Source organism: Motacilla alba, chromosome 15 (genome assembly GCF_015832195.1).
Source record: "Motacilla alba alba isolate MOTALB_02 chromosome 15, Motacilla_alba_V1.0_pri, whole genome shotgun sequence".
In the NCBI taxonomy this organism is placed as follows: domain Eukaryota; kingdom Metazoa; phylum Chordata; class Aves; order Passeriformes; family Motacillidae; genus Motacilla; species Motacilla alba.
In genome coordinates this window covers 9,427,086-9,452,221 of record NC_052030.1, presented here as the reverse complement: position 1 = coordinate 9,452,221, position 25,136 = coordinate 9,427,086, and the positions used below count along the sequence as shown (strand labels likewise).

The following is a 25,136-nucleotide window of genomic DNA, read 5'->3' as shown; positions in this document are numbered from 1 at the left end:
CTTCACGGCTCTGTGTGTGTGTGTGTGTATATATACATATATAAAATGAAGATTCAGCCAGCAAACAAAATGCTGCAACAGGAAAAATCTAAACCAAATTTTACTGCAGAATGTGTAGGCAGTTTGGAAGCCTGCTGGTGGCCTAGCCTAGCTGTCTGCTGTGAGCCAGGGATCGCTGGAGCCCTCTTCCCACTTCTTCACTCATTTTCCTGCCTTTCTGCTGGAATGCTGGGAGGCTGCAGAGCAGGGGAAGGTGAAGGATGCCCAGCCCATGTTTATCCCCCTTGCAGGGGCAGGGAGAGCTCAGGTGATGGAAGTTTGGCTGTTGTGTTTAAGGTCTGGTTGAGGATGGTGTTGCTGGACGGTGCCTGCTTTTCTCGTGTTGTGTGTTTACACTTTAAAAGCAGTACAATATCCATGACATTTCACCCACCCTGTTAGCTCAAGGTGCAGCTTTGCTGGGGATGCTGGTGGCTTCATGCGCCTCTGGTGATGTCAGTGCTGTCCTCCTCAGTGATGTGCAGCGATGCTGCTCCCTGTTCCCAGCAGGGACGGGACCCCCGTGGGCAGGTGAAAGGTGGGACGTGGAGGGTTGCAGGGCAGGAGGAGTCCTCCCAATGCCATGAGGAATATCAGCAGGGTTGGTGCTTGTGGAGAGGCTGGAAGCTGCTGCCTGCACCGGCATCCCTCGTGCCCAGCGCGGCGGAAGCCTCGTAGCGAGCACAGCACGAGGCCTGAGGAACCTGCTGTGCTTTGCTCTCCTGCTCCAGGATTCACGTGCTTGGTGGTTTCCCTGAGCTGGGAGAGATGGTTCCACCTGTGTTTGGCTCCGCAAGGTGGGAAAGGCAGCCAGGTGCCAGAGGAAGTTTTGCAGGGAAGGTGAAGGGATCGGTGGCCAAAGAGCCTCGCTCCTTGGGCTGCCTGCGGAAGGACCTGTTGGAGGTCAGGAGAAGCGTGGCTTGCCACCCTCCCTGGTGTGCGACGCTCTGCAGGAGGTGAGAAACCTTCAGTGAGGAGAGGTTTGGGGCTGTACGTGGTGCTGTGGGACAGGGACACGCCAGGCCCTCGGCACAGGAGCGGAAGGAAGCATGGACACAACCGAGAACAGGGACTTACCTCAGCCCGGGACCACAAACGGCTCCTGGGTGCCCAAAATGACTGAATATCTCAGCTTCTAACTGAAACCAGGGATTTCCTCATACAGTAGGAAATTGTGACCGTTATTCTGGTGTCAGATATCTTTGTGCTGGCTTCTGGCTGGATTTTTTGATGCCTCTCATTAGAGCAGACATGGTGTGCTGGGTATACTGAAATATTCTGTATCGCTGGCAAAGTGATTCATTTAAAATGACATAAATCGGCTGGTTAAAGGCAGGTTGATATAGTAACAGGAAGAAAAAAATACAACACACAGAGTCCTCTCTTGTTTGAAATCAAACAATTTTTCCAGATATTCATTATTTCTGTGTGTGTGTGTGAGCAGCTCCTTGGAGGAGCACGAGCCTGGCTCTGTAACGCTGGGTGTGCAGCCATCTCTGCCATCAGTCCTGGCTGTCACTGGGACAGAGAGCAGGAAGGTCACTGGAATATCACATCCATGCTTGAGAATAAATGTGCCTGCATTATTGCAGTGCTCTGCTCACAGGAAGGTGTTGGTTTATCTCTGGTGGGCAGCCACAGCCCAGGGACGGGTGCAGCGCCCTGGTGTTATCTCTTATTGAAATATTAGAAAGGTTTTACCCCTTGTCTCCTTGCTGGAGCCCTGTACACCTGTCGGCACCCTTTTATCTTTCCTAGATAAGCTGAGGCTAAATGAAACAAATGAGTTTACTGTAATGCAAATTTGAGGGGGCTTCCTGTTTACAAGGAAATAGCTGTAGTGCCGGCAGAATGAATTCCAAGGCTGCAGGCCAAGGCTTAGCAGCAAATAAACTATGAGGGTGAAGAGTTTATTGGCCGTAGGGCTGATTATTGCTGAGTTTTCCTGAATTATCCTCAGACTGGTTTTGTCCTGAAATCGTTAAATATCACAGTTTGGGGAGGAAGCACAGAAAACACTAATGAGCCGGGAGTGCCTAAGGAAGAGGATTAGTGTGTTTTTGTTTTTTTAAAGCACCAAAACAAAACAACCCTTCTTCCATCCTCTGTCATCTGCTTTTCCTTCCCTTCTGCATTTCCTCCTTTCGCTCCTAAGAGCCTTGCCAAGAGCTGTGAGAGCTGTGGTATCTTTCTGTTGTACATTGTTTCCTAAAAGCCTGTTTTTCAGGGAGATTCGCATGGGTGGGCAGAAAGGCTGTCAGAGGCAGAATATCCTGCTGAAATCAGGCCTGGAATGGGAAGGAAGTCAGCCCTGTGGAAATAAGAGCACATATGAAACCTAAATCTTATCCTGCAGCATTGCTCTCAAATATCTTCAGTTTTGATGGGAAAGGAGTAAATTAACTGCACTCTGAATTTTTTTGGCTATTCAGCAGGCTGCTGAGGGTTTTTACTTTTCCATGTCGATTTTACATTTCCCTTATTTTGGTCAGAGGGAGTGGAAGAGCACTATAGAACAGCTGTTTTTATTTGCCAGCAGCTTGTTCTGGTCTGAGTAAAGGATTTGCGTAATGTGAAGCTGAGAAAAATGGTCCAAAAAATCAGGTAACAAATGGGAGAGGGTTCAGGGCTTGCAGAAGCCTCTTGTGTGCGCCTCTGGAAAGTTGACATTAAACCTTTCTTGCTATAAACATCACGTAAGCTTTGGGTGCTTTTGGTATACAAATACCACGGGCATGGTAACAAAACACAGAATCCATCTGTCCAGGCTTCTCTCCCTGAGGCTGTAGATATTTCTCATACCATCTCTCCTTTTCTAACCTGCTTTCACTAATTACCTCTATTTCAAGTTAATTCTGATTTTTCTCCCCATCTTTTTCTTTGGTCTCCTGTGTTCCTCTGAATCTTGTTCTGGTGGGGGAAAAGGGAGCACGTTGCAGTCACTTTTTTCGTAAAAATCATGCTCTTAACATGACATTTTCCCTTAGTTATCATCCTGTCTTCACTTGTAGGGGTGAATTCTGGCCCCTGGTACCCAGCTGCTTCTCCTAGGGTGGTTGATGTGCCCTTTGCTTTCTCACCCAGCATTCAAACTGGCTTGTTAAAACTCTGATTGAGGCTTGTTGAAAAACACAGAGGTCAATTTGCCTTCCCAATTCTATCCTGAGCTATTTGTAATTTATTTTCCTCCTCTGTTGGTGCTGAATATTGTTGAAATCCCAGCGACATCTCCCGCTCAGGGTTAAGCATCATTGCTCTTTTTCTCTCTTGCTTCTGATTTTGTAATTCCGTGCTCTTGGCCTTACTTTGCTCTTTTCTGTGGATTTCACTTCATTCTTTGAGGTGGCCTTCAGGGAGTTCTTGCACCTTGTGAAACTTCTGTAAATCTGCGAGTTGCAGGCTCACATTCCCCTGTCTGTGCTGTCAGTCTGGGTGACTTTGGTGGTGTTTTCTCTGGCATTGTTTAACGCCTCCGGGTTGTGTTTATTCATTTACCCTGCTGTCTCTGGGAACGTTTTCCTGACAATTGCTTGTGTAATTTTCATTTTTGTTGCTGTTCCGCCCGTGTCAGCCCTCTGTGTCTCTCTAGGTGCTTCTTTGTTGTTGTAAGAAAACTGTTCAATTTTGGGCACCTTCCTGGGGAGCTCCTTCCAATCAATGCCTGACAGCCCTTTCCATGAAGAAATTCTTCCTGATATCCAAAATCTGAAGCTTAAATGAGTAAACTGAAGCTTATCTTGCTATCTACACTGCTAGTGTGAAAAGGCACACGTGAGGGCTCATTTGGAGCCGCTTCAGGAAGGGGGAAAATTTGCTTTTTTCTGAACTAACAGCACAAGAAAGGCTGAACACTTGTGATTTTTGGTGGATTAGCTCAGGGGGAGACAGAGTAGTGAAGTTTTGGTTGAAAATTCAGCCTCCCTGCTTTCCCATCAGCAGAAGTGTGTGGTTGTGAAGGCAGCAAGAAATGGCTCTCTCAGAATAATTGGGTGTGCATACAGAATGCTGGGGCTGCTGACAACGTGTACTTGCTTTTTATCTCAAGTCAGCTTTGTACTCCAGCACTTTCCTTGGGAAGAATGCATGCCTGGGGATGGATTATGGCCTGTCAGTGTGGGAGGCTGTATGGGAGGGCTCCTGCTTGCTGTGGGTGCTGCTCTTGGCTCTGTTTGGGTGCTCTCTCTCTCTCTATTGGGAATTCAGTTTTTACTCTACCTGCAGTATCCCATACTTTGATAACAGACAAGCCTCTAGAGCAGAGCACAGGAGGATGGAAGTCCTTTGCAGAGCTTTAAGAGACAAGGAATGAGAGTCTGGGTGAAGGACAGCTTGTTATTATCTGTATTGCACAGATCAGGAGCCACTTAGGAAATACCTGCTGTACCTTTGTTCACATGTAGCACCTTGGGCAGGTGCAGGAGTTGAAGCTGAATTTTCTGAGCCTCACTGGAGACCCTTGACTGTCTCAGCTGCTGAGCATCCGGTGCTTGGAGCATCTTTGGGCACAGGAAGGAGAGATCTGGCCTTCAGAGAGATGCTCCAATTACTTCTCCCTGGGGATGCTGCAGGATTGCAGCGTGTGTTTTGCAGCACAGACCTTCCCTCGGGTGTCATTACCTTAAGTAAGAAAAAAAAAGGGTAAATCACAGTGAACTGGGGGGAGATCAGTGTGGAGCCTTCTGTTCCTGTGCTAAAAACAGAGGGATGATTCTAGATGTGTTTTTGGGGAAAGCTGCTGAAATGTGATGTCATGTTACAGGTGTGAAGCACTCGTTTGATCTGGTGCAGGTGAGCTGCAGGGGCTGGGGGACCTGCCAGATGTTTTTTTTTTCCAGTAAAATTAATGAACTTTATAGCTCTTAATCCTTTTATAGCTGATGGCTTTTCAGTGCCCCTTCCTGTGTGAAATGGTTTTAGCCAACGCTGGTACTATAACATCAGGACACGAGCGTGTGCAGCCCTTGGTTTCTGTTCTGGTGAAATCATGTGGAATGGCCTGGTTTAATCTCCTTATCAATAATAGCTTTATTTTGTTGGTAATTAATAAAATTAGTAGAAAGCCTATCAGGAGCCGTCAGGTCCAGGTGCATAAACCAAATAACAGAATTTAATTGAACTAAATTGGTGCAAAAAGCAGCAGTTCCTAGCTTGGAAAATACAGCTGTTTTCCACAGGAGCTTCACCCCATACTTATCCAAAAAAACCATTCCAATACTGACTAAACACCTATATAAATATGCCTTGAAGAAATAAATAACAATTTTTGAAAGCATTTGAAGGATCCTAGAGCCTCCCCAGCCCCCTTCCAGCACGCCAGGAATTTGTCCTGTCAGCACGTGTCATGTCCTATTGAGGAGGGAGCTGGGAAAAGGGTGGATTTCTCAGGATCTGGTGGAGCTGTGCAGATCAAAGCCATCATCAGGGATCGAGTCTGGGATGTGTGACAGCAGACAGGCACCAGCTGCACTCCCAGCTCCTGCAGCCTCACCAGGAGCTGGGAATTGCTGGGTGCTCAGGGGAGTTCTACCTCTGCTCAAGGTGCACATGAGCAAAGAGCTCCTGCTTCCTCCCGGGAAATTAAAAAGCTCCAGGGAAGCCGGTGAAACACTCAGCGCTTCAGACCTTGGAGAAAGACACCCCTGTCCCAAGGGGACCTCTGTGACAGCTCTGGGATGTGCCTTGGCTGCTGTTTGTTGTGATTCTGCCTCAATTTCAGCAGGGGAAACGAGCTCTGTGGGACTGAGCTTTAGGTGGTGGGTCCAGAGGGTGGTGGTGAATGGAGCTGGATCCAGCTGACACCCAGGAATGGCTTCAAGTTGCATCAGGGGAGATTTAGGTGGATTTTTGGGTGGATTTTGGGTCCTTTTCCCTCCAAATTTCACCATTTTGAGGCCCAAAATCCACCCAAAAATCTACCCTGGGAACACGAAACTTGGGAATAGGGAACAAAATTCCTGGAATTTCAGGATCCCAAAAATTGGTGGAGTCTCCATCCCTCATCCCTGCAGCTGTGTGGATGTGGCACTTGGGGACATGGGCCAGTGGTGGCCTTGGCATTGCTGTGGGAACAGTTGGTCTTGATGATCTCTGAGGGCTTTTCCAACCTAAAAAATCCCATAACTCAATTAAAAGAAGACTCTGGCTTCTCCATTTCTTCTCTGTCCTCCTCTGTTCATTTTCATGTTTGAAGCAATTCTGTGTTGTGCACCAGTCCTTTTTTTGTTTTCTTTTTTTTTTTTTTTAAGGTTTTGATGTTTGTTGATTTTTACCCGAGATTTTCCTAATTGTTTGGAAGTACAGGGACATCCCTGTAGTTTTAACTTGATGTTTAAAAAAGCTTTGAAAGATCTGATTCTTAGGCTAAATATTTCATCCCAGTTTTCACTTTTGATCCATCCTGCATTGCTAAACCTTTTAAATGCACTTGTACAAAGAGGAAAAAAAACAACCCACTTTAGGCTGTGGTGGCTCTGGGCCATTCTGCCAATGCTTTGAATTGTACTTGTTGACCCTGTCATGCTTTCAGTTCAGAGGCCTTTGGGGCAGGATCTTTGGTCCAATTTTAGCAACTTTATGATGGATTTGGATAGTGGAAGTAAACATTTAAAACCTCTGTAAAATTGCATCCTGAGCTTATAAATGAATAAATAAATCAGAGGCGTCTGTCAGTGTTGGCCGTAGTTCTTGGTCTCTCAGTCAAGGTTTATACTTGCTACTTGCAAAGAAAGTTCTAAACATTTGAGATTGAGAAAGATTAGAAAAAAATTGGCACGTCCTCAGTAATTTTGTGTTTGTTTAAAAAAAAAAAGTAATTTATGACTGGCGAATGCCTTAATTGCAGTCAGAGCGAGGAGATGTGATTTTGCTCTGATTTCCCTTTCTTGTAATTTCTCAGCAGCAGCAATCTGGTGGAAGGGCAAGTCCTTGACACTGCAATTTGGTGTAATTATTCCTGCAAAATTCATGTACTTAGAAGCTTTTATATTAGTTTCAGATTTCAGCGCTGATAATGCCTCAAGGATCTTGGGGCTGGTGTTTTGTGAAGTTGGAGCTACAAAACTCCAGCTTCTGGCTCCCTCCTTGTAAACTTTCTTCATTAAAATAATTTGCATAAGTGAAGCTGCTGATGCGGGGAGGGGAGGGGGTGTGGGCAGGTGTTGCTGAGCTCTAATCCCTTCCATCCCACAGGGCTCTGGGGTGAAATATGTTGCTAATCACCCACGACAGCTCTAAGAGCATTAATTTGCTGCAGTGAAACGACTTGGCTTGGTGTGAGGGCACAAAATGGGGCAGAAATGGGTGAAGTTGGGCCAGAGAATGGCAGAGTCCCGTGGAGGTGGGGTGTGATGTGTTTATGGAGAGAAATCAGAGTTTGGGGTCACTCATTGCTTTGCCGGGTGATGAGGCCGAGCACGTGCATTAATTAATGACTGACTCACAGGAGGATTTGCATTGGCAAAGATCTTCAAGACTGAGTGTGCTTCTGTGAGGTTACAAGTCATACACACATCTATCACTTTAGATGGTGTAATGATCTTTTCTGCCTTTCTGTGCTGGGAATTTGCCCCCATGCACTGCTGGAACCACAGTGACCACGTGTGTAGCAGCTTTTACAGCACCGAGAGCCCAGTCATTTGGAGAAGTATTGACTTCTGCTGAACTTTGAGCTGAGTGCAGGCTGAGAGGAAGCAGAATGAAATGGGTTCAGTGGTTTGTGAGTGTTCAGTGTTTTATTACCCCTGACACAGGAATAAATGAAGGTGGCTGTGATGTGGAGACGGGATGTTGGGAGTGCAGAGAGGGGACAGGCACTGCCAGACCTTGGCAGTCAAAGCACTGGCCATGGAGTTGATGAATATCTGGCATTTTCTTGAAATAATTATTAATTTGGACGTGCCAGGAGACATCAGGAACTTTGTGTGCTGTTGGATACAGGAGCCACATGTGGCAGAGGGATGGTACCTAAAGGGGAGGGAAAAATAAGTCTAGCTTTATTTTACAGACTGGAGATCTGAGCAGATCAAGTTTATGACCTGCTCTTCACAGTACAGGAAATGTTGGTAGAGTTAAATCCTGAACTAAGCTCCTAGTCTCTGTGAAGCTGCTGTTTCATTCTTATTTTTTCTGTTCTCCTGTTTCAACTTATTGGAGAATATATTAATGGCTGGAACTGCCCATTTTTAATGCAGATGTGGTTCTTCAGTGCTGGCCATTGTTTTTCTAACCTGTGATGTGCTTGTGTGCACCTGTACACCAAATAACATCCCACAAATATGAACTCTTACTGATTTACAAGAAAAAAATCATCTGCTCTGATGATAAATAATTTAAATCTCCTTTAAGAGCCAGCAGTAGGAAGGGCAGTAGTAAGGAGTTTCTTGACCTAGTTCCAATAGCAGGAGTATTGTACATATGGATACACCCCACTGCCTCATTCTGTGCCATTTCCTTTTCTGAGGTGTGAGTTACTTTCAGAAGAACTTCAGGGACAAAGTCTGTGTGAAGTGAATAGCAGAACTTTGATAGAATTGTGGAATAGTTTGGGTGGAAAGGACCTTAAAGCCCATCCAGTTCCACCCCTTGCTGTGGGCAGGGACATCTTCCACTATCCCAGGTTGCTCCAAGCTCTGTCCAGCCTGGCCTTGGGCACTTCCAGGGATCCAGGGGCACCCACAGCTTCTCTGGGCACCCTGTGCCAGGGCCTCCCCACTCTCACACAGAACAAATATTTCCTAATATCTAATTTAAACCTCCTCTTTGCCAGTTTGAAATCATTCCCCCATGTCCTGTTGCTACATGCTCTTGGAAAAAGTCCCTGTCCATCTTTCTCAGAAGTATCAGAACGAGTGCTGATTGTTTTCCTTTCCTCTGTAAATCCTGCTTTGGGCATATTCCCACCTCCACTGGGGCTGTGCTCCAGCTGCCCTGTGGTCGGTTCCTCAGTTCCAGTGGCCATCCTTGGGCACACACACTCAAACAACAGCAGAAGTTTGATTTTTCCTGCTTGGCATGCTTCTCCTTGGAGTCCCAGGCTGTCACTGCTGTGTTCTGGGGAGCAGCAGGAGTGGCTGTTGTTGTCCAGTGCTGCAGCCAAGGACAAGTCCTGCCTTTGGCTGAGCTCCTCTCCAAGGCTCCTTCTGCTTTGCTGCTCCTGCTGGAACTCGTCTGAGAGGGAGGATCATAGATGCTCTTGCCTTACATGGCCTTTTCTGTGTTAGAAAGGACATAATGTGTTTTCTTCTGAGCTTTTCAGACGTGTTTTCAAGGAGACGTTTTCCGCCTGTGCCGACCTTGGCACTGCGGCTGCTGCCTGTGCCCTGCCAGGCTGCTCACAGACAGTGAGAGCTGTTTAATCCCAGAATGGAGCTTAACCTTGAAGGCTGCTCTTCAGCGGGTTTCTTTGATCAAGGCTGGAGTAACTAGAGCTCCAAGATGCAGCTTGAAGCTCCTTTCAACAGACTGTTCAGCTCGTGCTTGAATTGATCCCTTTTCTGGGCAGGTGGAGGAGCTGGCCAGGTTGGAGCAACCTGTGCTGCTCGCAGAGTTTATGGTGTGGTGAGGGTGCAGATAAGTCATCTTCTGCCTGCTTGGGGCTGGCGGTGTGCTCCAACCTGCTCTGCAGCCCTGGGGTGTTTGCTCAGCTCCTTCTTTGGGGGCAGCTTCACCCAGGGGTTCTCAGAAGTGCAAGAGCACCCAGCTGCCCACGCCCAGGCACTGCTGGGCATCTCCCTGGGGCCAGTGGCAAAGGGCTCCCAGTTAAACCAGCAATTACAGAATCCCACAATTGCTGAGGTTAGAAAAGCCCTCCAGGACCATTGAGTCCAATCTGTGCCTGGTCCCCACCTTGTCACCCAGCCCAGAGCACTGAGTGCCACATCCAGATGTTCCTTGGACACTTCCAGGGATGCAGAGCCCACCACCTCCTTGGGCAACCCCTTCCAATGCTTGACCACGCTTTCAGTGAAGATAAAGACGTCCAGAAATAGGGACCCAGGGTCCAAGCTGCATTTCTCATCAAAGTTTAGGCCTGACTTTGACTTCCCTTAAACGTACTTCAGTTGACTTGTGGTATGTGGATGGTAAATGGAGTGTTCCTGAATTTTTTGTTGTTTGCGGTTTTCTTCCTCTTTGAAATGAAAAGAATACAAGAACAAAAGGTTTTGCTGCAGTCCAGTTGGATGTGCTTTTGTTTCTGAGGTCTCCCTGGATTTTGTTTTTAGCCAACTTTTGTTTCTGCTCCTTGTGAGTGCTGCTATTAAGGTGGATCGTGCTGTGAACTGAGATGAACTCGTGCAGAAACGGCCACCTCTTGCATTAGAGCGTGGTTTGGGCTGATGGCATCTCTGGCCAGGGAAAGCTTTTCAGAAATGGCTGCATTTCTGTGAAATGCAGCTTTTAATCCCAGATTGTTTACGTGTAGGGCAACTAATGAGTCGATAGACTAAAGCAGAGAGAGAACCTTTCTTCCTGTTTGTGGAATGTGCTAACCTCCATTTTAAAATTTTCCATCCTTCTGAAGGATACATGGACTCTGGTTCAATTCTTTGAACTCCAGAAGATTTCTACCTGTGACTTCCATGTGAGAATTAGCAGGTGATTATTCTGGATAGTCATAATCCACTCCCTGTCATTTATTCCTATTTATTCATATGGATAAGTAGCAATGATTTTAAAGCAGTGTTGAGGAGCTGGAACGTAGCGCCGACTCCTGTAGCCTGTGATCATTTTACACATTTGTTCAGTTTCTGTGGCTGCAAAAGACATTTTGTTCCTTTGACGTTATCCATCAGACCAGAAGTACGGGATGTCAGCAGAGGAGGAGGTGCTGGAGAGGTTTGCTCCTTACACAATCCCTGTTTTCCTGGGCGCCTCGGTCACACGTTAAATTTTCATTATCTTCTCCCGTTGTCTAGACTGAAGATCTGTTGATGTAATTTCTTGCAGTGCGCTCGTTGGAGCAGAGGGAAGCTTCCTTGATGTCATTATTATGAGAAAGGCTTATTCTGTTACTGCTGGTCTGGTGGGCAGTGGGAACGGGACGGTGCCGGGGGGCGATGGCAGCGCCCAGGGGCTCGGCGAGGAGGGGGAGCTCTGGGCTCTGGGAGCTCCTGCCAGGCTTGTTCATCTCCAGTGGCTCCTCTGTAAGCTCAGAGGGAAGAGGGGAGGCTCTGGTTGGCAAAAGATTTGGGTTGGATTTAGGAAGGAGTTGTTCCCTGTGAGGGTGGTGAGGTCCTGGCATAGAGAGGGTCTGGCTGTCCCATCCCTGGAATTGTCCAAGGCCAGGTTGGATGGGGCTTGGAACAACCTGGGATGGTGGAAGGTGTCCCTGCCCATGGCAGGGGGTGGAACAAGATATTTAAGATCCTTTCCAATCCAAGCCATTCTGTGATTCCACAATCTCTTATTTACTGCTCCCTCTTCATTTAAAATCAGCATTTTGTTTTGATTGTTAAAATACACAGAGGGCAGACCCAGTTCTTAATGAACAAATAAACAGCAAGTTCGTCACTGAATAATTCATCATCTCAAACCTGATTAACAGTGTTCAGCCCTCCCAGTTCTTGTCTGACTTGATGTGGTGCTTGGCCTCCAGAGCTCTTGCTTTGGATCACACTGTTCAGAGATCCGTGTTCCACGTGGGACTTGGAGATACACAGAGAACTATTAATAGGATTTTTTTTCCTACATGGGAGTTTAGGGCCTTCCAGCAAAGTCCTTGTCTTTATTATAGACTTTTTTCTGGTCAAGTCATTCAGACTTCGTGCCTCAGCTCCTCTGAGGAGGAGTGTGGATGCTTGCCTCCCTCCATGGGGGAGATGTGTGTCAGTATTTTGGAGGCTTCTCAGAATTTTGATGATGGGGTCCCTGTGAGCACACAAGAGGGGATGTCCCTGAGGTCAGCAAGGCTTTAGCTGCTCAGTCTTGCTGCTGCAGGGATATCAGTGATATTTAATGGCCTTGTTTAGAGCATGTGTACTTTGTTCAAGGTTATTTTTGTAATAATAAATAGTATGATTATAATAATAAGTAGTGTAATTATAGTAATAAATAGCATGTATGGAAATTATTGATTTTAAAATTGGAAACAGAGAAAGTCTGGTGGAATTTTGGCTCGTTACTGTGACAATAGAGTTGCTTTACCAAGGCCCAGCACTGCTGGCCTGCATTGATTTTAAGATTTATGTTCTTGTATTGTTGCCCGTATGAAATTTTTATGGGCATTATATTACAATGAATATTGAGGTTACTTGACAAATAAAGGAAATCTTTGTTAATGTGGTTGAAGTGAGTGATTGTGACATTATAAATTAGGCAAAGTAGATGTTAAGTGCACTGCAGCCAAGCAGGGCCTAATGGAGCTGCTGTTGGCTCCTTGTGTGGCCAGCTCGGGGTGGCTTGTGCAGTTATTTTATTGTACAAGCTAAACCTGAGACAGGAATAAAGTGGTGACCAGGCCCCCAGGGATCAGCTCACCCAAAGCCAGGCCTGATTTTTCTTCAAAGGTTTAAAAAAAGCAACGTCAAGTAATCCCTCTTTTTTTCCCTTTTTTTTCTTTCAGTATCCGCAGTGTTATGCAGAAATACCTGGAGGAAAGGGGTGAATTAACTTTCGACAAGATCTTTCATCAGAAAATTGGTAAGTCATGCCTCAAGAAAATGTTGTTTGTGTAGATATTTTCAAGTTCAGTTTGGTTTTTACATTTCTCTGTGGTGCCTGCTGAGAAGCCAGTGCTGTAGGTTGAAGAACTCTGGAGGGTGGACAGGACTTAGTGAAACAAAGGTCTTCAAGAAGATGAAATGTTGTGAAAGGGAAGAAGACAGAGCAAGGCAATCTGTCAGCTTCAGGTTCTGGAAAACTACAGGGAAAATAATTAAATTATTTGGAAACATCGAGGAGAAAATGATATTACTTGGTATGGGCTTGTCAACAGTGTAATGTGTCACATCAGTTAAACTTTTTTTTTCTTTGCAGAGGTAATGAGCCTGCTGATAAGGGAGCAGGAGAAAAGGTCCCAGATGTGTTGTCTTGACCCTCTGACATGGTGTTCTTGCTCCCAGCACGGGGAGTGTGAAAACTGTGTGTGCAAGGGGTGAAACTGCTGGGAAAATGGACTTGTGGAGCAGTTAATCGTGGAAAGGTGGATGTAGGGAATGGGAACATCAGAGATCAGTGTTCAGTTAGCTGAGTGCTGCAGAGAGGAGCCTCTGTGTTCTGCTGTGACACCCCGAGGACAAGGACAAAAAACTCCACAAACCAGGGGAGGGGGAAGATGCAGTGCTCCCAGGGAAATCCAGCAGTGTCCTTCCTCTCCACCTGTGCCAGAGCAATCACAAGGCACAGCCTGGGGACCCTCGGGGCAGGGACTTGGCTGTGACAGCCAGCCCTGAGCTGTGTTGGCTCAGCTGGATCACACGACTAAATATAAAATCAGTGTTGTAGCCAGTGAGGCATGTGAAATAATCCTCTTCTGGCAGAATGTTGTGTCCATCCTGGCAGTGGATTAAAAAAAATATACGTGGACCTGCTGGGAAAAATCCAGGAAAGAGCAGTGGGAATGAGCAGTCTGTTAAATCTGACCTACAGGGAAGTATTGAAATAGGGTGTGATGTGGGCAGTGGAAGGGAGAAGTGAGGTTGAACATGATTCAAAACCAGAAGAGCTGTTGCAGAAATGATGAGGTTAGTCCATTTTCTAGAGCTTTAATGTTTCAATGGAAAAAAAACCCAAAAGGAATTTAGTGGTATTGTGGGTAATAAAGCAGGGAGTGGATTTCATGAAGGGCTCCTGGGATCTTTGGAGATTTGAGGAGTGAGTTGGCTGGGAGAGCACAGCTGCTCCTGTCTTGGAAATGGGGAATGGGCTGGGAAGTCTTAAGGGGGTCAGTGGTTTTATTCCTGTCTGCAGTGAGACTGTAGTGAGCAAAGTACCTGTTTTCCTGGGGAGAGTGGTGCAATGGGGGCATCTTTGGGCCGGTTGAGTTTTCACTGGCCTCCCTTCTGGCTGGAGCAGAAATACCCCAAAACCTTCCTGCTTGCCTGGCAGCAGGCAGCTCACTGGAGTGGGAGTTTTAGGTGTTGCCTGATTAAAAGAATTGATGTTCCTGTGTCTCAGAGTGTCATTAATGAGCTTCAGAGCCATTGGAAATCTTGGGGAACTTTTCACTGTGTTTCAACAACTGGAGTGTGGTCTGTACTTGTGCTTAAAACTGACTTTTTATTGTGCCCAAAACTTCTGCCATGTAAATGCAGATACCTTGTTTGCTTGTACTGACACCTCCGTGTGTGCTTCAGCTCCAATGCCTGTGCTGAATCATTAATATTTTACTGTAGCCTGGCAGTTGCAAAATAAGCAGAATTTTAAGCAACCAAACACAGCCTGACTTCAACTGAGTCTCTTTGGGGGCAGTGAAATGAAGAAGTCTTTTTTTTTTTTTTTCTCTATAAAAAGAGAAGTCAAACAGACCATCTTCTATGTAATGGATATTTCTATTTATGTAATTGAATACTTTTCATTACCTGTTACAGCGAGGACTGTTGCAGTTATTTTGATTAGTTACAGCAATTACAGTTAGGTAACTGGAACCTTGGAAGGATTAGATCTCTCTCTTTTTTTCCCCATGTTGGTAGTAGCCATTAAACCTGGAATTTTAGAGCCCGGTTTCATTAACATTTTAGTTTCTGTGCACAGAGGAGAGGTTTCCTCCTCCTCTCCCCGGGTACAGTCAGAGCAGGACTTGCCCTGGATTACCTGGAAATGAGGAGCAGTTCTGTGAATGCTGTGCAGGAGTTTCAGTTAATTCTGAAGCTAAAATAGGATTTAGAATGGAATTTAAAAAAAGATTAAAGCTAAACAGGACTGTTTTTAACAGCAGACTTTGCATCAGGCTGGAGAATACAGTATTTCCTTGCTGTGGTTGTTCATTTAAATTTGATTGCGTTTTCTAGCGTGTTCTTTGCCACTCAATTAGCTCTGTTTCCAGACATTAGCATAATTGCTTGTGGTAAAGTACCTGCAGTTTTAGGCGAGCGTTGTGCAGAGGGCTGTGAGAAGAAGTACGGGAGGTAATTAAAACTCTAATCACCTCTTTGTTCTGCTCCTTGTCTCTTTGGCTGGGGGGGATGTGGTGAGACCACAGGTGGGGCAGGTCCTGGGTGTGTCGGTGTGGGGGGAGTTTCCATCAGCCTGGATCTCCAGTGATTCTGCTGGATCTTCCCCGGTTTTTCCTGTGCTAATTTTGCAGATGAACCATCCAGCACTCCCTGCTTTATCCTTACACACCGACTATAAAATGCACCGAGCTCCCCAGTTTTTCCTTGGCAACTGCTCTAGATGAGAACCGCTTCGTTTCTTTTCTTTTTCTTTTTTTTTTTCCCAGACCTAAATTTTCCCTCACAGCTCCAGGTCACTGTATTGCTTTTTTTTCCCTCCTGTTTTTCAGTATTCTTTCAAATGTAAACTCAGGATTTGATCAGCTGTCTGCCACAAGGGCTCTGATGTCAGTATGGATGTTTCCCTATGCACGTGTCTAATTACGGGGCTGCTCTCATCACCTGCAAGTGTTTATTTATTCTTAGTCAGCCCTAAAATCGTTTTAGGGTCAGTGCTTTCCTGGTCCCACTGCCAAAGCTTGGCCCAAATTCCCTTCCTGCCAGGTGTGCAACTGCAGGGAGTCACAGGGGCAGCTCCGGCTTGGAAACCAAAACCTTTAGGATCAGGATAAGAGCAGGAAGCTCATCAGGGATGGAAATGGCCCGGAGGCTCCATCAGATTTGCATAAACAAGTCTGTCCCCAATTTGCATCCCTTCCCTCAGGAAGGCAAGCAGGCTGCTCTCATCCCTTGGTGCTGGCACTGCTGTTGGCCCCCTGAGTGATGCTCCAGAAGGATCTGGAGCTCTCTAAGAATGTCCTGGTGACTCAGAGGACATGGAGCTCGCAGAAGCACCCAGAAGAGTGCTCTGGCAGCCCAGCCCAGCCGGCTGTTCCTTCAGAAGCTGCTTCCTCCACAGCAGAAGCCTCTTGGGGAAGTACAGCCTGTCTCGAAGCCGAGTGCGTAACCACCTTAGCTGGTTTTCTTTTACCACATCCTGTTTGCTACAACACCAGATTAGGAGTTTCTTTAGCAAAAGAGATGTTTTGTGAGGTTTTGGAAGTGTTCAAGGCCAGGTTGGGCAGGGCTAGGAGCAGCCTGGGCTAGCGGAAGGTGTCCCTGCCCATGGCAGGGGGTGGAATGAGGAGGTCTGTGAGGTCAAACCAAACCATTCTATGACTCTGGTATCCCAATATCCATAATTTACACATGGAATCCACTCTGCGTCACAGCTGTGTTAAAATTGCACATGGAGTCCTTGTCACGTTCCCCTGCCCTGCGGGGTGGGGACACTTGGAGAGCCCCTGCCCTCAGAGGGCAGGTGGGGAATGAGCAGATCAGGGGCTGCTGCAGCCAAGGCCTTCAAGGCAATCTATGAGATCACAATATTGCTTTGGAACAGGATTATCCTGGTTGTTAAAGGCTTTGGAGCAAACTTGCTGCCAGTTACAGCTCAGTGACTCTGGTGTCTGACTCTGGGCTTTCAGACAAACTCTGCTGTGGGGCAGGGAATGGAGTTGGGTTAGAAATCCAGGGGTGTGATGTTAGAGCATCCCACAGCTCCATGCCCGGCTTGGTTCAGCCTTGGGTTCTCTGGTGACTGCTGGAGACCCTGGTGAAGGCAAACAGGCTGCTCTCATCTCTGGAGCTGGGGGGACGTGACAGTTCCTTCACACCCTTCTCAGTTTCTCATCTCTCGCACAGCCGTTGGGGCTGGGGGAAGGATGAGAACAGGACGTATTTTAGCTGTTTCAGCAGCTGGTCTTGCTGCAGTGTGAGTTTTGCACCTTTCCTAGGAAGTAACTTGCTTTTTTTTTCCCCTTGAAGGTGGTTTAGTTGTTTTTTTTTTTTTTTTTTTTTTTTGTGAAATAGAGCTAATTGAAACAACTTGTAGTTGACGTAAGAAGTTACAAACCTTTTTTTTCTTTTTTTCCTTATTTACCATCCACTTTCGCAGAGTGAGGGATGATCTTGCTGAGGTGATTCATTCCACTGTCTTCCATATCCTCCTCAACCAGCTCCAAGCTGGAGGTTTTCCCAGCAGGGGGGGAAGTATTTTGCCATCTGCATCAGGGCTGGTTCCAACCCACGGGGGCTTGTGGGGGCTCTCAGCCCCTTCCCTGCTCCCCTCGTCCTGATCCAGCTCAGCATGGATCATGTCTGTTCTGCAGCTCCTCAGCTGAGCTTCCAGAGCATTTGGTCTGTTTTGTAGCTCCTTCTGCACGGGGACTTTTGTGCCTGCCCTTCTCGTTTTCAGGGAAATGTGCTCAAAATGACCCTGCTGGCTGCTGTTTCCTCCAGCTTGGTCAGGGACAACTTTCTGTTAAAAAAAAAAAAACCAAAAAAAACCCAACCAAACCAAAACTGGGGTGAGAACAGCTACAGCAGGGTTGTTTTTTTCTTTTTTTTTTTTTTTTGGGCAGTGAACCATGCTTTCTGTTGCTTCTTTCTCTAGTTATGTACTCATATTTCATTATTTCAGAGCTTTGGTGCTAATCATTAGATAGGAGTTAAAATCTGTTGAGAAAAACATTCTTGCTCTTCCTCTTTCTGCTGGCACGGTGCTCCCTGAACCGCCTAAAAATAACAGGCTGGGAAAAGTGACTCCCTAGAGCATTATTTAAGCTATTGTTTAATTTAAGCAGAAGATCTATGTGCTGTTGGCATTCTGGACTAATTAAATAGTCCTCTGAGGAAATAACAATGAAGGCTATAAAACTTGGTCGGGAGTAAAGAAAAGCACCTGAGTTTTTGGCTGTGAAGTGGGCAGGGATGACTTTTCTGAGCTGTATCATGAGCACTGTGATAAATGTGCTCTGATCTGGTACTTTGATGTTAAATAATGTGTAGCCAAGTAGCAGGGACATCGTTACTGGGTGGGTTTTCTGTAAAAGCAGGGGCACGGGTCGTTTCTGTAAAGTGGTTTTATCCTGAGGTTCTGGTTCTGACCTGGCAGATACCACACAGAAGTAGTCACCACCAAAATTAGGAAGTTGCCTTCCGAACAAAAGCAATGTTTAAAACGCTCTTTGAAGACTGATCTTCTTTCTCGTGCTATTTGTAATTTTCAGTACAAGATCAGCCTGGCACGTGGCGTTGTGGACAGGCTGCAGGAGCTTCTCAGGAGCTGTGGAAGCCCCTCTGTCCTTGCACAGTTCCGTGATCAGTTAAAAAACAACACAAGAACCCAAACCACAAGGAGACGTCTCGGAAACTGTGCGGCTGCAAACTGAAACAGAAACCGTTAATGCGAGATATTTCACAGGGGATCTGCTCCTCACAAGGCTCTCTGCTTGTACCAAACACGGTGGGGGTGGAGGGGACAGTGAAAGAGAAAATCCTTCTAAAACTTGGTCTGGTTTTCTGTTGGCAGCGTTTTTTTTTCACCAAATGAGTGTTAGATTTAAGATCTCTTTATTATGTTATAATTTCAGTGTTACTGGAAGCTACATTTCTTTCAACACCCTCTTATTTTGTGGTAAAATAAAGTGATACTTGGCATGAATTACATCCAAGATCGTTTCGAGGGGTGTTGCTGAAGCTCCTGCTGTAGATTTTATGTGCACTGGAGTTGTCTGTCTTGGTGTCAGGGATAAAGAGTATCCAAAGACACTATCAAAATGCATGTATATTCATTTTGGATTTTCTTTTGATGATAAATAATTGAGCATTTCTTTGTTGGGCTGCAGCCTGATCCCCCTGGCTGCCTTTTGTGGGGGGTTGAAGATGCTGTTTTGTGTGATTTCCCAGGGGAGCTGCAGATTAAATCTCAGCTTTAAAATAGGAAAAATATATACCCTATCACCCGGAACGTCCCATGATGGATAATGTACACATCCTGGTAGATTAGCATTTATATGCAGTGCAGTTGTTGGAAGATATAAGGCATGGGGAGAAAGTCTTTATCTCAGCAGAGCAGTGCAATTGTATGGTTTTTGGGTTAAATTATCAAGAATTCCAGGCAAACTGGCAATTTTGAACTGAAGTAGCAACGTAGGAGAGAAGAGGAGAGTGTAGAGGAATATCACTCTATAACAGAGAGAACAAATTAGGAATTATTTGCATGACATTTGCCTTGGCTGTTTCCAGGGAAGCTTCCAGAGAACACACACAAACACAAGCACCTGCCCTGCTGTGCACCTGCCAGAGGTGTGTTTGGTTTGCCCCTGGAATCCTCTAGGAAAATTCATTCCTTTTGGATCAGAGGGGCCCTGGGTGGTTGGTTCAGCCCTCTCCAGCTTCTTCTTGAGCTCTCTTTGCTGTGGCTTAAAACTATGTGAGGGAGGTTTAGGCTGGATTTTAGGAAAAGGTTCTTCCCCCACAGGGTGCTGAACAGGTTCCCCAGGGAATGGGCACAGCCCTGAGGCTGCCAGAGCTCCACGGGCAGTTGGACACTGCTCTCAGGGACAGCCTGGGCTTGTTGGGGTGTCTGTGCAGGGCCAGGAGTGGATGATGATCCTCTGGGTCCCTGCCAGCTCTGGATATTCTGTGATTAACACTGTGCAAAGTGGCTTCCATCCCAAAGCTGGTGTTTCCTCTCTGCTTGGCCTCACTTGGGCTTTCTTTGCCTGTTCTGGGGGAATCTTCTCCTTGTGCACCACCACTGTTCACACACGGTCCTGATTTCCTCTTCTTCCCACCCAGCAATTCCTCAGTCAATCTGAAACATGGAGCTTTTATCAATGTGTCTTGAAGCAGTTCACGGCTAATTAAGCCTCTGAGCCCCACTGAGAAGTAGGGCAGTGTGAGTTTGCCGTGGCTGGAAGGGGGCACAGCAACAGCTTTAATGAGCTTTACCTGCGTGGCTGTAAAACCATTATTGATATTGTTAATAAAGCAGATTCTCTGGGCCTGCCAGTGCTGCTCATTCCCATCAGTGGGGTCACTCAGCTCTTACAGCTCAGAACCAGCACCAGTCAGTAGAATCTAAATTACTGGAGCCATTAAGTGTTCTCACTTTCAGCAGTGCATTTAAGGGATAGAGAGGTCAGAGGTGCAGAGCAGAGGAGCTGGAGAGCTCTGGCTATCAATTACCCCCTTTCCAGACGCCTTTATTGGTCCATACAACATTTCTCCTATAAAGAACGTGGGCAATACACCTGACAAACCCCCTTCCCTGACAGTGTCCTGTCCAGCCAGGGCCTCTGTGACATCCTGCTGTCACCTGCGTGTCCATGGAGGTTGGATAGGTGGGGTCAAAAACATGCAAACCAGTTTCTTAGTGTTTCTAGATGTTTCTGCCCATGATTTCTGTGATTAAAAGAGGAGGAGCAGCAGAACCATCTGTGTCTGAGCCTCCAGCTCACAGCAGCTTTCTCAGAGTGCCAGAATGAACCAGAGGAAGAGTCAGAAATTCCTGTAGGAGAATCAGCTGGGCTCTGTCACTGTTGTTTTAGTGGTTTTGCTGCTCTTTACCTAAGTGCTGTGTGTATTTACTAAGTGAATACTGCTGGCTTTGTGTTTTGATTTTGACCACAGCACAACAGTTCCTCGATGCTCTGGCTGAACAATTTGGCTCTTCAACAGTGGTTCAGGTATTGAGCAGAGCTTGCTGAGGCAAACACTGGCACCAGGGGCTTGAGAACACCCAGAACACCCTTCTGTTGTGGAGTTACTCCATGTCTTCTTCATCAAATGATCCTGTCACCTTGCTGCCACTAAAAACCACCCCTGGATCTAGGCCCTACCTGAGGAGCAGAGCTGGAGCTCCCAGTGGGGTTTGTGTGCTCTGGAATTGGTAACAGTGAAGTTCCTAGCTTGGAGCAGGGCAGAAGGAAAAGTGTGTTTTTCAATAATAAAGGGATATTAGCTGGTATTATGTAATTAATTTTAAAATGTTTATAATGGAAAAATACTGGTCAGGAAAATAACAACTTTCACATCCTTGGTAGGGCCTGAATTGTGATGCGAGGAAAGAACAGAGACAACAAAGCCCAATCCACCACCATGAGGTTTTTAAGCTGCTCCTGGTTGTTAGTGTACCTTCTATTACCAGTTGCAAAGGGCTGTGAGTTCCTTCTGTTTACAAGTGAAGAGAAAAGAAATCCTCAGGTGCTGTGTATTCCTTGATGGGATTTAGTGAAGGAATTTAATCACATTCTTTGTAATAACTGATGGAAATGAAATGCTTCTATTCTGTGTTAAGTGGTCCTTTTAAAAATGAGAATATTTTCGTGTATTTCTGTTTAGTGTTTTTAGTCCTCCATCTTATAGAGGAGCTTTTTCTTGTGTGAAACCCACTTTTTTCTTTCACCTTTGATATGTTGAATTGCCTTTGAGTCTCGACTTCAGTCAGCTGGAATCTGCATGTTAAAGGAGACCAGAATATGAAGGATACATAGTAAATATGGTTCAGAGCTAAGTTTTCCCCATTATTTTCTCTGCTTGGCTTTAAAAAATGATTTATCACACATTCAGTATTCGGAGCTGCTATTTCATGAGGATATTCAGAGAATCCCTGAGTGCTTTGGGTTGGAAAGGACCTTAAAGCTCTTCCAATTCCACCTTCCAGGTTGCTCAGAGCTCCATCCAGCCTGACACTTCCAGGGATGGAGTAACCCCAGCTTCACTGGGCAACCTAAATAAGGATAATTGAGTGCTTTCAGTAAATCTGTATATTCACTGCTTGAGATGCTCTACCTGGCTCAGGCTGTTGAGGTTTGACACAGAATTTGTGAATATTCCTCCGTTGTGTCCCCAGTGTCAGTGCTGGAGGAGCAGCTCAGCTCTCCTGCAGGAATTCCAGGCGTGCACAAGCCTGGTGTTTAGAAAGAGGGCTGACCGAGCTTGAACAGTGATTTCCCTGGCTGAAAAGCTATTGGAAAATACGCCTAGAAATAAAAAGTTTTTCTTTGACAACGCTGAAAACCTTTTAACCAAAGCTTATTTTCATATAATGATTTCTAGACGTCATTAAACAAGCTACCTGGCAACTTGCAGCCTAATTTTGAGCTCAGTTTGGTTCTGTTCTGGGGAAATTGTTCTGTTCTCCTCACCATTGGATGCACGTCCTCATGAAATACAGTTTGTTCTTTTCCCCTGCTTTCTATGCACAGGAATACGTTTCAGTCCGTTATAATGTATTATTTTTAATGCAAAGGGAATGAACATTGGGCTCAATTAGGAAAGAATAGAAAAGGGAAAGGAAAGTAGTGGAATGTGTGATGCTTTCTGGGCTGGGAGGATTCTTGTGGCTTTGCACCTTGCCAGAGCACAATTCCTACACAGTTTTCCCTGGTGATCTTTGTTCCTGGAGAGGGAAATTGGTGGTTCTCTCTTGTGGAGCTCTTAGGTGGCCTGAATTACTGTGTGCTGTGTCAGCTCTGTGTGGGCACTGCGCAGAGCAGGAGTCTGAGCCTGGCCTGCTGTTCTGTGACAACTGCAGGCTGGTGGGAATCACAGGTTTTATGTGGTTTTTTGAGACTTTGTGCCAATGTTTGTGTCTATGACCCAGATCTGCTCCTGGTACTGATGGATCTGGAGGTCACTGAGGGCTATTTCAGGAGGTTGAACACACCCACAGCTGGATTTAAACACAGCTGTGCTGTAGTGTCACTGTGGTGTAGTGGCTGAGCTTTGCTGTCCCGTGGCAGTTCTACATAAGAGACATTTCTGGGGAGGAGATGCCCCAGAATCCCAAAATCATTTGGGTCAGGAAATTCCTCCCAGAACCGTGGAGTCCAACCTGTGCCAAATCACCGCTGTGTCACCACTGAGTGCCACATCCAGGAATTCCTTGGACACCTCCAAGGATGGGCACTCCAAACCCCCCTGGGCAGCCCCTTCCAGTGCCTGACCACCCTTTCTGGGAAGAAATTCCTCCTGATGTCCATCCTGACCCTCCCCTGGCCCACCTTGGTGCAGTGTCCTGCCAGGGAGGTGCCGAGGGCGGGATGTCAGGTGTCCCTCTGGCCATGGCTTCTTGCTGCTATCCGAGTTCACCGAGCAAGAAACATCACGAGACGCATCCTGGAGTGACTGAGATTGGAAACCTTCAAGTGTCCTGAGCAGGGACAGAGCCTGTGTTGCAGACTTGAGCACCGTCCCACATTCCCAAAGCTTTTCCTGCCTGGGAGCTGTTGGCTGGGAAAGGAGCCCGTGTCTGGTGCAGATGTCACTGCTGCTTTGTTGGTCAGGATTCTGTATTTATACACAGCACGTTTCGGGAGGATTTGGAAACAGCTTGATATTTTTGTTCTCTAATTTGCTATTTTGCCTACTAGAAAGTGGCTACATCAGCGTTTTGGACCACGTTCAGGCCTGCTGCAAATAGATGCAGCTTCCTTTCAATCAGTGACATTGTGAACGCTTGTATTGGGGCTAAACGTGGCTATTTTTAGCTCTGCTCTCTCACCTAGTCACTCCTGTTTGCTTTAATAAGATTTTTATTTACTCCTGTGAAAAGGTTACTTGAATCTGATGCTCATAAAATTCCGGTTAGAATGAGATAAGTCATTTTCTCCAAGTGTTTTATGATGGAGCTCCTCGTCCTTGTTCTGTTTTATTTTATTTATTATTCCGTGCTCTCAGCTAACTGACAGGAATGAGGAGGTGGTGTCGTGGCTGCAGGTGACCTTTGGACTGCTGGAGGAGGCAGAGGCCAGTGCTGTCCCCTGCTGCTGCTGCCCTGGGGGGACTTTGGCAGGGCCACAGACAGGAAAACGCCACGGAAGTGGAAAATGAGAAGGTGGCTTTAATCCTGCTGAGTGGCCCTAGTGAGGCCACATCTGGGCTGTGGTGTTCAGTGATGGTCTCCACTGCTCAAGAAAGACAAGAAGCTCCTGGAGAGGGTCCAGTGGAGGCCACAAACATGATGAGAGGTCTGGAGTGTGTAGCTGGTCACCACCAGCAGCATTTGTGTTCTTTGATTGTGGGAAGGCTTGAATTCTGGAGACAAAAACCAGGGGTGCAGGGATGCTGTTGATTAGAGTCAGAATTTCATGCAAAATTCCTGTGGTCATGCTGGAAAAACACAATTATTTGAAATAAATACTGAAGTAAACATTCATGTTCTGTTTTAAAGAGACGGGTTAACTTGGTTCCCCTCCTTGTGACAGGGACCTTGTCCAGCTGGGGATGAGCTCTGTGAGTAGCTGGTTGTGGGTGAGCTGCCTGACCTGAATCTGCTCTCCCCACCAGCCCATCCCTTCCTGCTTGTGAGCTCTGCAAACCTCAAAGGTGGCCTTCATCCCTCCTTGAAAGACATTTTGCCTTGGCAATTAGAGTCAGTGCAATTCATGGCACTTGGCAAATTTGTCTTGGGATTGTAAATACAAAGCTAAAGGGGAAAATGATTGTCCAGAGGCTGGAGCCCAGAGGAGCTGGGTGCTGCCTCACACTCTGTGTGTGTATTATTGATATCATCCATCACTTTGGTGTCGCCAGAAGAAGCTCTTCAAAAATATTTTTCCTTTCCCTTAACAACCAGTGATCTGGTTGTTGCAGAAATTATATAGTTATAGCAGAAGGAATCTTTAAAGCCAAAGCTGTCAGCATCTTTATTTCATAAATAATTGCTGGTTCTTTTTAGCTGTTACTTAACGCTATCATTTTATTAATTCCTGCTTTCTGTTCCTGGGCTTATTTTTCTGTGTGCTGTTCACTGTGCTTATTGTGCTCCTCGTCAGCTCCCCCTGAACTTCTTAAAACTCCTGTCACTTACTCAATGCTGCATCTGTCACTTGGTTGTGCCATTATGTGAGAGCTGCAGTTTCTGGCTGATCGTTTTTCACTCAATCCAAGAGCAGCAGTAAAGGAGGAGATTTCCTTTGTGCTGCAGGGGAAGTGCAGGGTCTGTTGATAGAATGGGAGGTCGAAACAGAAACAATTCCAGTCTGGGGAACATGAGGCTCTAATTGGATTTGTCTGAATTACAGAATCACAGAATGGTTTGGGTTGGAGGGGACCTTAAAGATCATCCATGGGTAGGAACACCTTCCACTATCCCAGGTTGCTCCAAGCCCTGTCCAACCTGGCCTTGGACACTTCCAGGGGTGGGACAGCCCCAGC

At 46.3% G+C, this 25,136-nt stretch overlaps 1 protein-coding gene across 2 annotated transcripts in view; it reads left to right on the top strand.

The window, feature by feature from the left end:
• GRK3 (G protein-coupled receptor kinase 3) overlaps window positions 1–25,136 on the top strand; it is a 61,750-nt gene that overhangs the window by 1,267 nt on the left and 35,347 nt on the right. For both annotated transcript variants that reach the window (XM_038151949.1, XM_038151950.1), the window contains exon 2: window positions 12,599–12,675. In XM_038151949.1, the coding sequence (XP_038007877.1) occupies window positions 12,599–12,675 (77 nt within the window). The remainder of the gene's footprint in view (window positions 1–12,598; window positions 12,676–25,136) is intronic.